Source organism: Lampris incognitus, chromosome 18 (genome assembly GCF_029633865.1).
Source record: "Lampris incognitus isolate fLamInc1 chromosome 18, fLamInc1.hap2, whole genome shotgun sequence".
Taxonomy (NCBI): Eukaryota; Metazoa; Chordata; class Actinopteri; order Lampriformes; family Lampridae; genus Lampris; species Lampris incognitus.
This window is the reverse complement of record NC_079228.1, coordinates 20894369-20906095: the sequence shown is the minus strand read 5'-3', so window position 1 is coordinate 20906095 and position 11727 is coordinate 20894369. Positions and strand designations below refer to the sequence as shown.

The 11727-nt window shown below is 42.8% G+C and overlaps 1 protein-coding gene across 2 annotated transcripts; it reads left to right on the top strand.

The window, feature by feature from the left end:
• The first annotated feature begins 368 nt into the window (after window positions 1-368).
• Window positions 369-10534, top strand: casd1 (CAS1 domain containing 1). Of its 2 annotated transcripts, none has more exons than XM_056297860.1 (18): window positions 369-522; window positions 1644-1740; window positions 2024-2144; window positions 2378-2422; window positions 2641-2703; window positions 2855-2899; window positions 2999-3122; window positions 3807-4021; window positions 5084-5500; window positions 5999-6088; window positions 6436-6555; window positions 7401-7557; window positions 7717-7796; window positions 7908-8009; window positions 8205-8345; window positions 8810-8887; window positions 9489-9581; window positions 9900-10534. In XM_056297860.1, the coding sequence occupies exons 1-18, from the start codon at window positions 390-392 to the stop codon at window positions 10167-10169; spliced, it is 2391 nt and encodes a 796-aa protein (XP_056153835.1). In that variant the 5' UTR covers window positions 369-389; the 3' UTR covers window positions 10170-10534. The 2 variants fall into 2 exon arrangements, with proteins under 2 accessions (XP_056153835.1, XP_056153834.1); XM_056297859.1 differs by having other exon boundaries at window positions 7401-7563; window positions 7908-8013; window positions 8209-8345.
• Window positions 10535-11727: the final 1193 nt, after the last annotated feature.

Below are 11727 nucleotides of genomic sequence, written 5' to 3'. Positions count from 1 at the left end.
ATCAAAAGTAAACGAGTGCATATTATCTTTTGAACAAAGAGGAATCTTTTCAACCAGTTAAGAGACAGTTCACACTGGTTTACTTTTGCTGTTTATTTGAAAACTGAATTATTAGGTTTGCTCTTGAGACCATTTCTTCCGTCTCTTTTTAAAAATTTTTATCTAGTCATCTTTCTGATACCCAAGTTTTGTTTGACACTCAACAAGGACAGTGTCAGTGACGCTAAGCACTTTATTGTACATTTAATTCCGTATTCAACAAAACGCCTTCAGCTGCTGCGAGAAAGGGAGGGAGGAGAAGGAGGAGCGTGGACGAGCTCCGAGAGTGAACGGCACCGTAGAGCCCCGCCGCATCCCTTCCATCTGCCTGTTGTCATGGAGGAGCAAAGATGGCGGGCTTGGCCTATAGCCTAGGCAAACGTGAAATAAATCAGTATTTTACGATAAAAAACGCTAAATTCATATCACTAGCCATCGTCGTCTTGCTCCTTGTGTTCCACACAGCTTTGCGGTATTATGGAGGTAAGTGGTCGTCCGTTGGTGTTTTGTCACTGGTAAAGAGCAGGGAGTGGGTGAAAACACTTGACGTACGGACGTAGCGACCGTTAGCTAGCAAAGATTAGCTTAATTCGTACGGGTATGCCTTGCTCTGCAGGCTGCTCTCCCTTAACAATACAACGTGGAGGAGATACGTGTTTGTTTGCCAGACTTTCACACAAGGGCGGCGAATGAGCTGAGTCGGCGCGCACACGTCCGCCGGATAAACATGCTTATCTAACGTTAGCCGGGCGGGTTTATTTGAGCAGCTAGCTAGCGGACTTGCGCCAACACCGCGTATTCGTGTTTACGTTTTCCCACCAGTGCTCGGTAGCAAGCGCTAGCTAATGCACGGATGGCTCGTAACGTGTATTTGGATGTTCGGCTAATTTCCCAGAGAACTGCCACTGGCCGCACTAAATGGTGTGCCTTCTTTCATTTCTTTAGATATTTTACGTGGCAGCCCAATGACGGCACCTTACTTCCTCCCCTCGCCAGGTTTAACATTAGCTCCGAGAGAAACTTGCGCGACCCCCTACTCAAGTATTATCAGACGTCACTAAAAAAGGGACTGTCGGTGTTTCCTGCTCTTTTAAAGTTGCACACTCGCAGGTTCGGAGAAGTCTCGAAAGATGTGGCACAAAGCCCACTTGCAAAACAGGTTATAAAGAATTTTAATTGGGATCTAACAAACGTGATTCCCTTGTAGTTAGCATACAGTGTTTTCTTTTATGGAAGCGAGATGCGCACTGAGAGCAGGTATACTTGTCTGGCTTGCCTTGACACCAGATACGCCCTCATCTCGCCAGCCAGACGACCCTTCATCTCCTCTTGTTTGCATGCTCTGATTCATTTGCAGATGGTTCCATTCATTTTGCACACAAATGGAAAGCCAGAGAAGTTCATGCTTGAGCTGAAATCTGCATGGCTTCATTTGTACTATGCTGTTTGGCTGAGCCCTGCATTGTATACATGTCCTTTGACAGCACTGAATGGAAAGCCAGGGTACTATTGAGGCAGCAGGTTTCAAGCCATTGACGGAGATAAAGCAAGAGCAACGGGGTTTGTTTGGCCTGACTGGTAGGTTCTCTGTGTCTTGCCTCCAGGCGGAGACACATGTGATTGGCTGCTGTCCAGTGGACGTTACTTGGGGGAGAACGTATGGCAGCCGTATGGCTGCATGATGCACAAATACAAAAGCACGTGAGTCACACATACCAGCAGGGGAATGTGAAATATGAGCATATGAATGTGTGAGACAGAGAAGCTTTGTGTGTGTGTGTGTGTGTGTATACCCTCACCATACACGTGTTTGGAGGGGGTGGGCATTTGTGAGCCAAACAGCCCACTGAGAAGATGAATATCACAGATGGACAATGTACAAAAAAAATCCAAGTTCGATCATAGAATTGTAAACCACCTAAGTATGTGTTTGCCATCTGCAGTTGTTGGGGTGAGTTTTTAGTCAAGTTCCTTATTCCCACAGTGAAGCGAAGACCTGCCTTGCTGAAAAGAGGGTGGCCTTTGTCGGGGACTCCAGAATCAGGCAGCTATTCTATTCCTTTATCAAGATTATCGAGCCAGAACGAAGGGAGGATGGAAACAAGGTATGGTAAAGGGGAAAACACCTTTTTAAACCAATAATTGAACCATGAACTGTTAAGTTAGCTATATGTATAAAGGCCGTGCCAACTCCAGAACACAAAAAAAAATGCAGAGTGCATGTGAATTATGCTAACAGTCATGACTATGTTGGTCGGATCTTGAGTGTTTGGTGGGGGGGGGGGTCCCCTGTCTCATTGACTGACTGGCTTTTTGTGTTCCCATGTGATATCTGCAGCATGAGGACATTCCTTTTGAAGATGAGAGCTCCCAGGTTACTGTGGTGAGCTATTGCTGGATGTCTTTTTCAGCTCCTGTCATTCATAATTTTCAAGTCCACCAAATGAAATAAATAAATAGAAACGTATTCTGCTGAGATCTGATTTATAAACCTGTTCCTTTGTGTATTTTGTTTGTTTTGAGGTGGGTTTTGGAATGTTGGTTTGCAACAAAAACTCTTATGATAAAAGTTGAAACAAATTACTCCCTGTTTTGGTGCAGAACTTTCTGTGGTATCCAGAGGCAAATAACTCCATGAAGGAACGCCTGATATCATGGACAAAGGTTAGCAGAGATATTTATTGAATTTTTACTTTAGATACCGAGCAGGCAGTATCTGTGGATCGTGGCGGTCTCATAAAATTTGGTAGAAATTGTTAAGATGGTTTAAATATGGTTTTGTTTTTCTCATTGCGACTTATCTAATGTGTTGCAGGAGTTGTCAGCAAAACCGGACATTGTTGTCCTGGGAGCTGCTACAGTAAGCTTTTTAAGAAGTGCTTTGCCATCACACAACACATAAGAGACAAATATGAGGTGGTTCCTTAAGTATTGTTGATTAATTCCATCTCTCTTACAGTGGTCCATCAAGTTGCACAGTGGTAGCAGCGAGACACTTCAGCAGTACAAAGTCAACCTGACAGCCATGTCAACCCCTCTTGAGATGCTAGCAGAGGACGGAGAGGTCTACTGGGTTCTACAAGGTGAACTCAGTTTCTAATAGCATACCCAGCTCAGGTGGCAGTTAGCATTTTTTTCTGTCGTGGCAGATTTTCATAGCCCTTTTTACCTCATCAATCATTGACGTTTTCTCATTTTTGTAGCCCTCCGAGCTTTCTCCAAATCATCATCTGTCCGTTTAATTACCTTTGTCTGAACGCCTTAATGGGATGGATGTCCGGGTAGCGTAGCAGTCTATTCCATTGCCTACCAACACGGGGATCGCCGATTCGAATCCTCGTGTTACCTCCAGCTTGGTTGACCGTCCCTACAGACACAATTGGCCGTGTCTGCGGGTGGGAAGCCAGATGTGGGTGTGTCCTGGTTGCTGCACTAGTGCCTCTGGTCAGTCGGGGAGCCTGTTTGGGGGGGAGGGGGAACTGGGGGGAATAGCGTAATCCTCCCATGCGTTACGTCTCCCTGGCGAAACTCCTCACTGTCAGGTGAAAAGAAGCAGCTGGTGACTCCACATGTATCGGAAGAGGCATGTGGTAGTCTGCAATTCTTCCCGGATCGGCAGAGGGGGTGTAGCAGCGACCGGGATGGCTTGGAAGACTGGGGTGATTGGCCAGTTACAATTGGGGAGAAAAGGGGGGAGGTGCCTTTTAATGGGTCAGCTTTTCTCTCTCCATTTAACCCCTTTACCAGTTCCTCTCTCTTTCCTCCAGACCCTGTAAATGAAGAGCTGCTGAGTGAAAATAGAAAGAGGATCACCAACCAGCAGCTGGAAATGTACAATGAGGCAGCGGTGGATGCACTCAACAGCAGCAAGCGGCATGCCAGGGCCCGTGTGAAACTGTTGGCCGCCTCGCGCCAGGCTGCCATGGAAACTATCGCCAAATCACCCGATGGCTTGCACCTGCCTGAGAGCACCAGGAATGTGGTAGGATGGATTGGGTCTTTAACATCCTTTAATAGGGATTTCGTTGCTTTTGTTTTATATAATTTCTCTTGTTGATCGTTTTGATCTGGCAGTGTAGAGTAGCATATGTGGTAGCATAGTTTTTGCATCGACGTAGATGAGGGAAAACCAAGGCCTTATCGCCAAGCCAGTGTACGGTGAGACTGGTAGTTATTTTGCGCCTTTGTTTTTTTGTCAAAATCTTATGTAGATAATAATTACTGGACTACTACCACTACCAACTATCATTCTGATCAGGAATTAATTATCAAAGGATAATGGTGGTATTTATTTATTTGTTTGTTTGTCAAAATGGTCTATGAGAAGATTGAAACTAACAATGATTTTCTCACCAGCATCTGCGTTGTAGCCAGCCTCCAAGACAGCAACATTTTGCAAGCCATTGAACTCCATTGTGTTACAAAAACCCGCTTAACCAGGTCACAGAGCTGTTTCTTTCTTTTGGTAAACACAACTCAACCTTCATCATTACGAACAAGTTGGGCATTGTGGTTTTCTCCGAATTTGTTCACAGATGGATGTGTTCACAGCAACAACTGTATTTTCTATGTAAACAAGACACATACTCAGGAACTTCCCGGCTCGCTGATACGAGAGCAAAGAGTAACACAGGCAGAAAAGAAACTTGTTGCTGTGGCTGTTTGTGAACACATTCAGAGAAAACCACAATGCCCGAGTTGTTTGTAATGATGAGTTGTGTTCACCAAAACAAGAAACAGCTCTGTGACCTGGTTAAACGGGTTTTTGGAACACAATGGAGTTCAATGGCTTGCAAAATGCCACCGTCTCTGTTGTTGGCTACAACGTGACCGCTGGTGAGTAGGAGAAAATCATTGTTGCTTTCCATCTTCTCATAGACCATGTCAACTATACAAAAGACGAAAATACACCAGCCTTGTCCTTTTAAGGGGCCATTATTTAGTTCATAATTTCTAGAATGTCACATTGTTAACATCATTTTTATCTAACTTTATTTGTGACCTGCTTCATCTTCTTTACCATCCTCTTGGATTCTTCAACCAGGGAGCCATGGTCCTCATGAACTCTGTTTGTAACAAGTATCTGAGGCCCATAGATGGTTCCTGCTGCCAGAAGGTGCCGCTACCAAATCTCCTCCAGAAACTGTCTGCATGCATCTTCCTGGGCTCTGCTTTGGTCTTTCTGGTCCTCCACATTCTTGGCTGGAACCACCGCCGCCCCATGCCCCCTGACGTGGAAAGCCTTGAGGAGAAGAAGCCAGCAACAGCAGCCTCCCCCCTGGGACCCAAGGCACCCTTCCAGGCGCTGTGCCGCATGGGGGTCATCATGGCCTATTTTTATCTATGTGACAGAGCTGACGTGTTTATGAAGGAGCAGAAGTTCTACACACACTCCACCTTTTTCATCCCACTCATCTACATATTTGTACTGGGTGTGTTCTACAGTGAGAACAGCAAAGAGGTGAGAAAGCATTGTTCATTTGAGAGATAATAATTACATACCCGGTGTTCTCCCCGTGTCTGCATAGGTTTCCTCCAGGTGCTCCAGTTTCCTCCCACAGTCCAAAGACATGTAGGTCAGGTGAATCGGCCACACTAAATTGTCCCTAGGTGTGAATGTGTCACCCCTGTGATGGCCTGGCGGCCTGTCCAGGGTGTCTCCCTGCCTGCCACCCAATGACTGCTGAGATAAGCTCCAGCATCCCTGCAACCCTGAGTAGGATAAGTGGTTTGGATAATGGATGGATGGAATTACATACCCTAACACTATCTCAGATTACTTTCTGGACCTCATTTAATTATGTCCAAATAAGGCACCCTAATAAAAATGTATCTACGTTGACTATATTCTGTTATTATTTATTCTAACATTGAAGTTATTTCAGATATTATCTCTGAAATGTAATTTCTGTTTAAATCAAGTCCTTTTATAATTCCTCTGTTAAATTCTTCCACATAGACCAAGTTACTTAATCGAGAACAGACAGATGAGTGGAAAGGCTGGATGCAGCTGGTCATCCTCATCTATCACATATCTGGAGCCAGTGCAGTGAGTCCTCTGTCCTCCCATTTATCACAATAAGCATGGGTCACATTGGAAATGCAGGGAATGAAGAGTATTCAAATTTGTTTTCACTCTCTATTTTATGTTGATTTTTGTTCTTAATGTGTGTGTTCTCAGAGGCAATCACATTTTTTTTTGTTGGTATATACCAGTGAAAAGCTTAATGGCAAACAGGGGCCCCAACCTCATTTTAATATTTCAACAGTGGTGTCAATTTCTTGTTGTGACTGTGTTTATAAGAGACTAGGTTAGGAGCAATGAATAGAATTCAGTTATTACAGTCGAAAGTATAGGAATGCATTCTGAAAGGGATTTTTTTTTCCTCTGTCCAGTTCATTCCAGTGTACATGCATGTGCGTGTGCTGGTGGCAGCATATCTATTCCAGACCGGCTATGGACACTTCTCATTTTTCTGGCTCAAAGGCGACTTTGGACTGTATCGTGTTTGTCAGGTGAGTTTAAGTCGGTGGTATTTTGACTGCAGTTTTTCAGTTACTCATTATCCAAGTAGCCACACCTAAGGAGAAGCCTCATGTAGAGTGCAATCTGATTGTTACCCAGGAGCAGTGTGTGGCCACAGTGCATCTGTATGTGCCCTTGTCAAACAAATAATGATTGATAAGCATAATGGGAAATTCCTAATTCAAGTTTATTTCACTATCAGTCTAAAGGACTTTTTTCACGGCAACTGACTGATCCTCATTTATTTTCAGTGAGAGGGAAGCATTGGGAGAGGTAGGTAGACTTGCAGGTGGAGTGGGACTCGGACTCTGAAAATATTGCGTTTTTGCTCATATCACGCACATACTAGCCCACCCACTTCCTCAGCCAGAACAGACCTGTCCGGAATTTTTGACAGCACAGCATTGGATTTGACTGTCTTTCTCCTGTACAGGAAAACTAATCCAATTTTTTTGCACAGCTGGTCACGTACCCTTTCTCGGTGATCCTTTTTTTTTTTTTTAAACTACTGTAACGGTAGCTTATTTTGTAGCCACATGTGTATTCCTAGCTAACTAATGATGACAAAGTGATCACCAGCTACGTGAAATTTAGCTTGCAAACTGGCCATGAAGAACGGGTTGTAGCACAGAGACATGGAGCGAAAGGTCATTTCTATGTTAATGCTTTTGGAGTGTCCGGGACCAGAGGGTGCCACAGAGCAGTGAGGCGAGTCCACATATGATTTTAATTTCTCCTCTAAAAAGCAGTTAATGCTACATTGACAATGTTCTCTCTTGCGCTTGGATGAACTTTTCTCTCACTCACTTTTTCTGTTTGTATGGTATCTCCCTAGGTGCTGTTCCGTCTGAATTTCCTCGTCTTTGTATTGTGTATGGTAATGGACAGACCCTACCAGTTCTACTACTTTGTCCCCTTGGTCACCTTCTGGTTTGTCATTATCTATGCCACGCTAGCCATGTGGCCGCAGATCCTCCAGAAGAAGGCCAACAGTGGGTGTCATGTTTTTATCCTGGTTAATCAGAGTTAACCATGGTTAATGTTGGACAATAAATTCATATATTTGTCCTTAATATCAGCAGTGTTGCATTTGTAGAAACTTCATCATCCCTAACACACATAAATATATATGTACACCTTATTCTGAACAGGTACTGGCATGTGGCATCTGGGCATCCTAGCCAAGTTACTGGGGCTGCTCCTGTGTATCTGCTTCTTTGCCCATTCCCAGGTTAGCTACACTATCAGGATTGCATGTCCTTGATTATAATATTGTCCTTGGGTAAAACAACCTACATGATATTTCTGTTTAAAAATTTTTGTTTGTTTGTTTTGTTTCTAGGGTTTCTTTGAGAACATTTTCTCTGTGTGGCCCATCTCCAAGCTCTTTGAACTGAATGGAAGCATCCATGAGTGGTGGTTCAGATGGAGGCTGGACAGATTTGTAAGTCAAATACCTAAGCAGCCAGCAATCACACCAGCACTCCCTTGGGTTTTTTTTATTTGACAAAATGTACTTTCTACAAAAGTCAGTAAGCAAAGCTAAGAAGGTCCATTGAACAGGGGGTGAACAAAAAAAAATTATTCAAGTATGACAAAAATTCATATATGAACCCAACTATAACTGATTTTGTTACAGGCAGTGATCCACGGGATGCTGTTTGCTCTCATCTACCTGGTGCTTCAGAAGTGCCAGGTATTGTCAGAGGGCAAAGGAGAAACTCTCTTCTCCACAAAGATTTCAAATCTGCTGCTCTTCCTATCTGCCATCTCCTTCATGGTAATGCCATCCACACTCCGCTATCTTCTCACACGTTTGTTGTCTACATTGATAGTAAAAAGTGGTCTCCATCAGCTATTTCTTATTTCTGTGCTATTGTATTTCACTTTGTTATAATAGTAGGAGGAAAGTATTGATAAATTTGCCAATGAACGTGGTGTTTCCATTGTACTACCAGCATTTTTAACCCATATTGACTAAGAACACATTTATGGCAGCAGCCTTAGAGGGTATGTTATACAGAAAGGAATGGTTATAGAAATGCACACACTCACCTGTACTCAAGTACAACCACACGTATTATTGGTTACTCAGTGGCTCCACTGATACAATTTTGGATTAAGCATTTATTTAAGGGTTTAGTTAAAGTATAAGCAAACGTTTCTCTCATTACTTCGTAAGAAATGTGTACCCTGAACCTACCCCCTTTTTTTTCTTTTTTTTAAAATTTTTTTTTATTGTAGGCCTACTCCTTATGGGCCAGCAGCTGCAAAAACAAAACGGAATGCAACGAGATGCATCCCTACATCTCTGTGGTCCAGGTACGTTCCTACCCCTCACTGTCTCTCCTTACTCTAGCACCATTTTCATCTCTTATCCCCTCTCTATCGCTAGCTATTGTTATCAAATTTTATTTCAAAGATTTAGCATCTGAGTCAGCTTGGGACAGCTGTTGGCGCTATTAATCCTACTACTTTGCATGTTGAAATTTTGGGGGCTTTGCTCTATATCAGTTTGTGAAACCCATTATGTAGTGAAATGCCCACTGGTGTATATAATTCCCTGGGATTTGTCTTTGGCTATCATTGTCCTTAATTATAAAAGACAGGGATTTGTGTATAACAAGCGAGTTGCAATCTTCCATACCAGAAGATAATATTTTCTAGATTAAAGACACCATAGGGACATTTTTGTTTGAAGTATGTTTGGAGATTTGCAGTAACATGCATACTATAAAAACAGGATAAGTGCTTTTCCCTCAACTTGTACGTTATCACCCATAAACTCACCTTCTTGCCAGCTGAGTAACAACTAGATCGTACTACTCAACTAAATTTGAATTGTAAATGTTAAGGCTCTCACAATGACTTGAATGTTTCTCTGAATACTCTCATTGTTTGAAATGTCCTGCCTTCTTCACAGATATTGGCCTTCATTCTAATCAGGAACATTCCCGGCTATGCCCGATCTTTGTACAGTTCATTTTTTGCATGGTTTGGAAAGATCTCCTTAGAGGTAAGACATGTCTGGCGACATGGAGTAAATTAATGTTTCTCTACAAAGTAATACACTGTTGACTAAGGGTATTTGCAGGCTCTTTGTCAGGCATTCTGTGTCAGATGATGCAATCATGCAAAATGTAAATGCACATAAACCCCAAAACACACATACCTTTATTACTGTTTACAGTAAACGTACTCTAAATTCTTCTGTTTTCATCAGAACCCAGTCCACGTCTTGCACCCCCCCCCCCACTGCCCTGACATTCAGTCCATCATATTCCAGTAACAACACACAACCACACAGTATCTCTTTCATTCATGTCTCTTCCAGCTGTTCATCTGCCAGTATCACATCTGGCTGGCGGCTGACACTAAGGGTATCTTGGTACTGATCCCTGGGATCCCGTCACTCAACATCCTGGTCAGCACTTTCATCTTTGTCTGTGTGGCGCACGAGATCTCCCTCATCACCAATGACCTGGCCCACGTTGTCATCCCCAAAGACAGCACAGCCCTGCTGAAGAGACTTGGGGCCATGGGGCTGTTCAGTTTGCTGGTACTACTGCTGACCAGGCACAGCCAGCCCACACCTGGTGCCTGAAAGGGGTCCCCTGGACTGGGGTAGAGCAGACTGGCCAAGCCCCTGTTGAGAATAAAATGGAGGGGCAAGTCCAAGCCAAGAGCAGTCCCATCCTTTTCTCTTTGGGACTATAGGAAGCCACAGCAGGTGGTCTCATTTATTGTTTGATGACCATACTGTCGGCCATGTTTGCGTCGAGTCTGTAGACTCTTGACTACTGTGATGAAAAGTCAATACACTGAAGAGCCAGTACCTGCCCAAAACGTGTGATCGTTCCTATAGGAGCGAACATTTCAAATGTTTACAGACGGCAGATGTGATGGAAGGTGGGAAGGTAGCATTGGATGTGTGGATTTTTAAAGGAAAAAAAAAGAAAAAGAAAAAAGAGGTCTTCTCTTTTTAACAAGGGTACCCTCATGCTTGCTGTGTGAACCTATGCAGCATTGCTTCTGCTTTAGTGAAACCCTGCTATCAAGAAGTTCCTATTGTCGCATTATTACTGTTATGTCATTCTGGAAGTGATTTCTCAGAACATACTCCGTCCACTTTGTTGTGGCAGTTAAAGGTGTACTCCACCATTTCTTACGTAGGTGGGGTTTATTTTATTTTTTGTCTATTTTATTTTTCTTTTTGCCCTGATTTAACATATTTAGTCCATTTATTATGTCCAGTTGTGCTGCATTTGAGTACCAGTCCAACATGACTCTTTACAGGATTTCTGCTAAGTATAGAAAATGGTTAAAAATATCTAGATGTGCAAAATAAGGACCAGCATCTAGCCAGGGTTAAAAGAATACAGCCAATACTTATGCAGAATTTGGAGTGCAATTGTTAAATTATTGGAAAATACCCTCAGAAGTTTTTTTTTAACTAACAGTTTTTTGTGTGCTTTTAGAAATAACGTTTTTTTTTTGTGCTTAAAGGTGTTGGGTCACCTACTGTAGCTCTGAAATTCTATGTGATATGTACAGTATTTAATGATTTAAATTAAGCATATATTTTATACAAGTTTTTAAGTTTCTTTTGTTCACTTTGTCCTTTGCATTTTGTACCATTGCCCCCTTGACTGCTGTTTGTGAGAGTATTCTGGAGCAATATTTGTGCTCACCCCACCACCTCATAAATGATTTATTTCCCATCGGACAATGCATCAGAGATACTTTTCAGAGGCAGTGCTTTACACATTCACTTATCCCATCAGGGGTAAGCTAACTTGCTACGTGCGAATCATCAGTATATATGTATGAGAGATTGAGTGACGGGTTTTATTTTAATACTAACCAGCGGTGTTCTTTTTATTCTTTGTTATTGTGTTTTTTTTTTTTTTTTTTTAAGGACAGGGCTCGAGTTATACACATTGTACAACAGAGATTCACAGCTAACTAGTACATCTCCCCTCAGTCCTTCCACTGTTTGTAAAATAAGCGAGTGAGACTGGCGAATGAATGAACAAGCTCTTTTGTCGAGCTCACCCAATATCTTGGATCATATCCAAAGGAGTTGAATCAAGTGCAACTGGATATCTATGGCTCTGTTAGCGACGGGCATTGGTAAACATCGGATCACAATGAGCCACGCA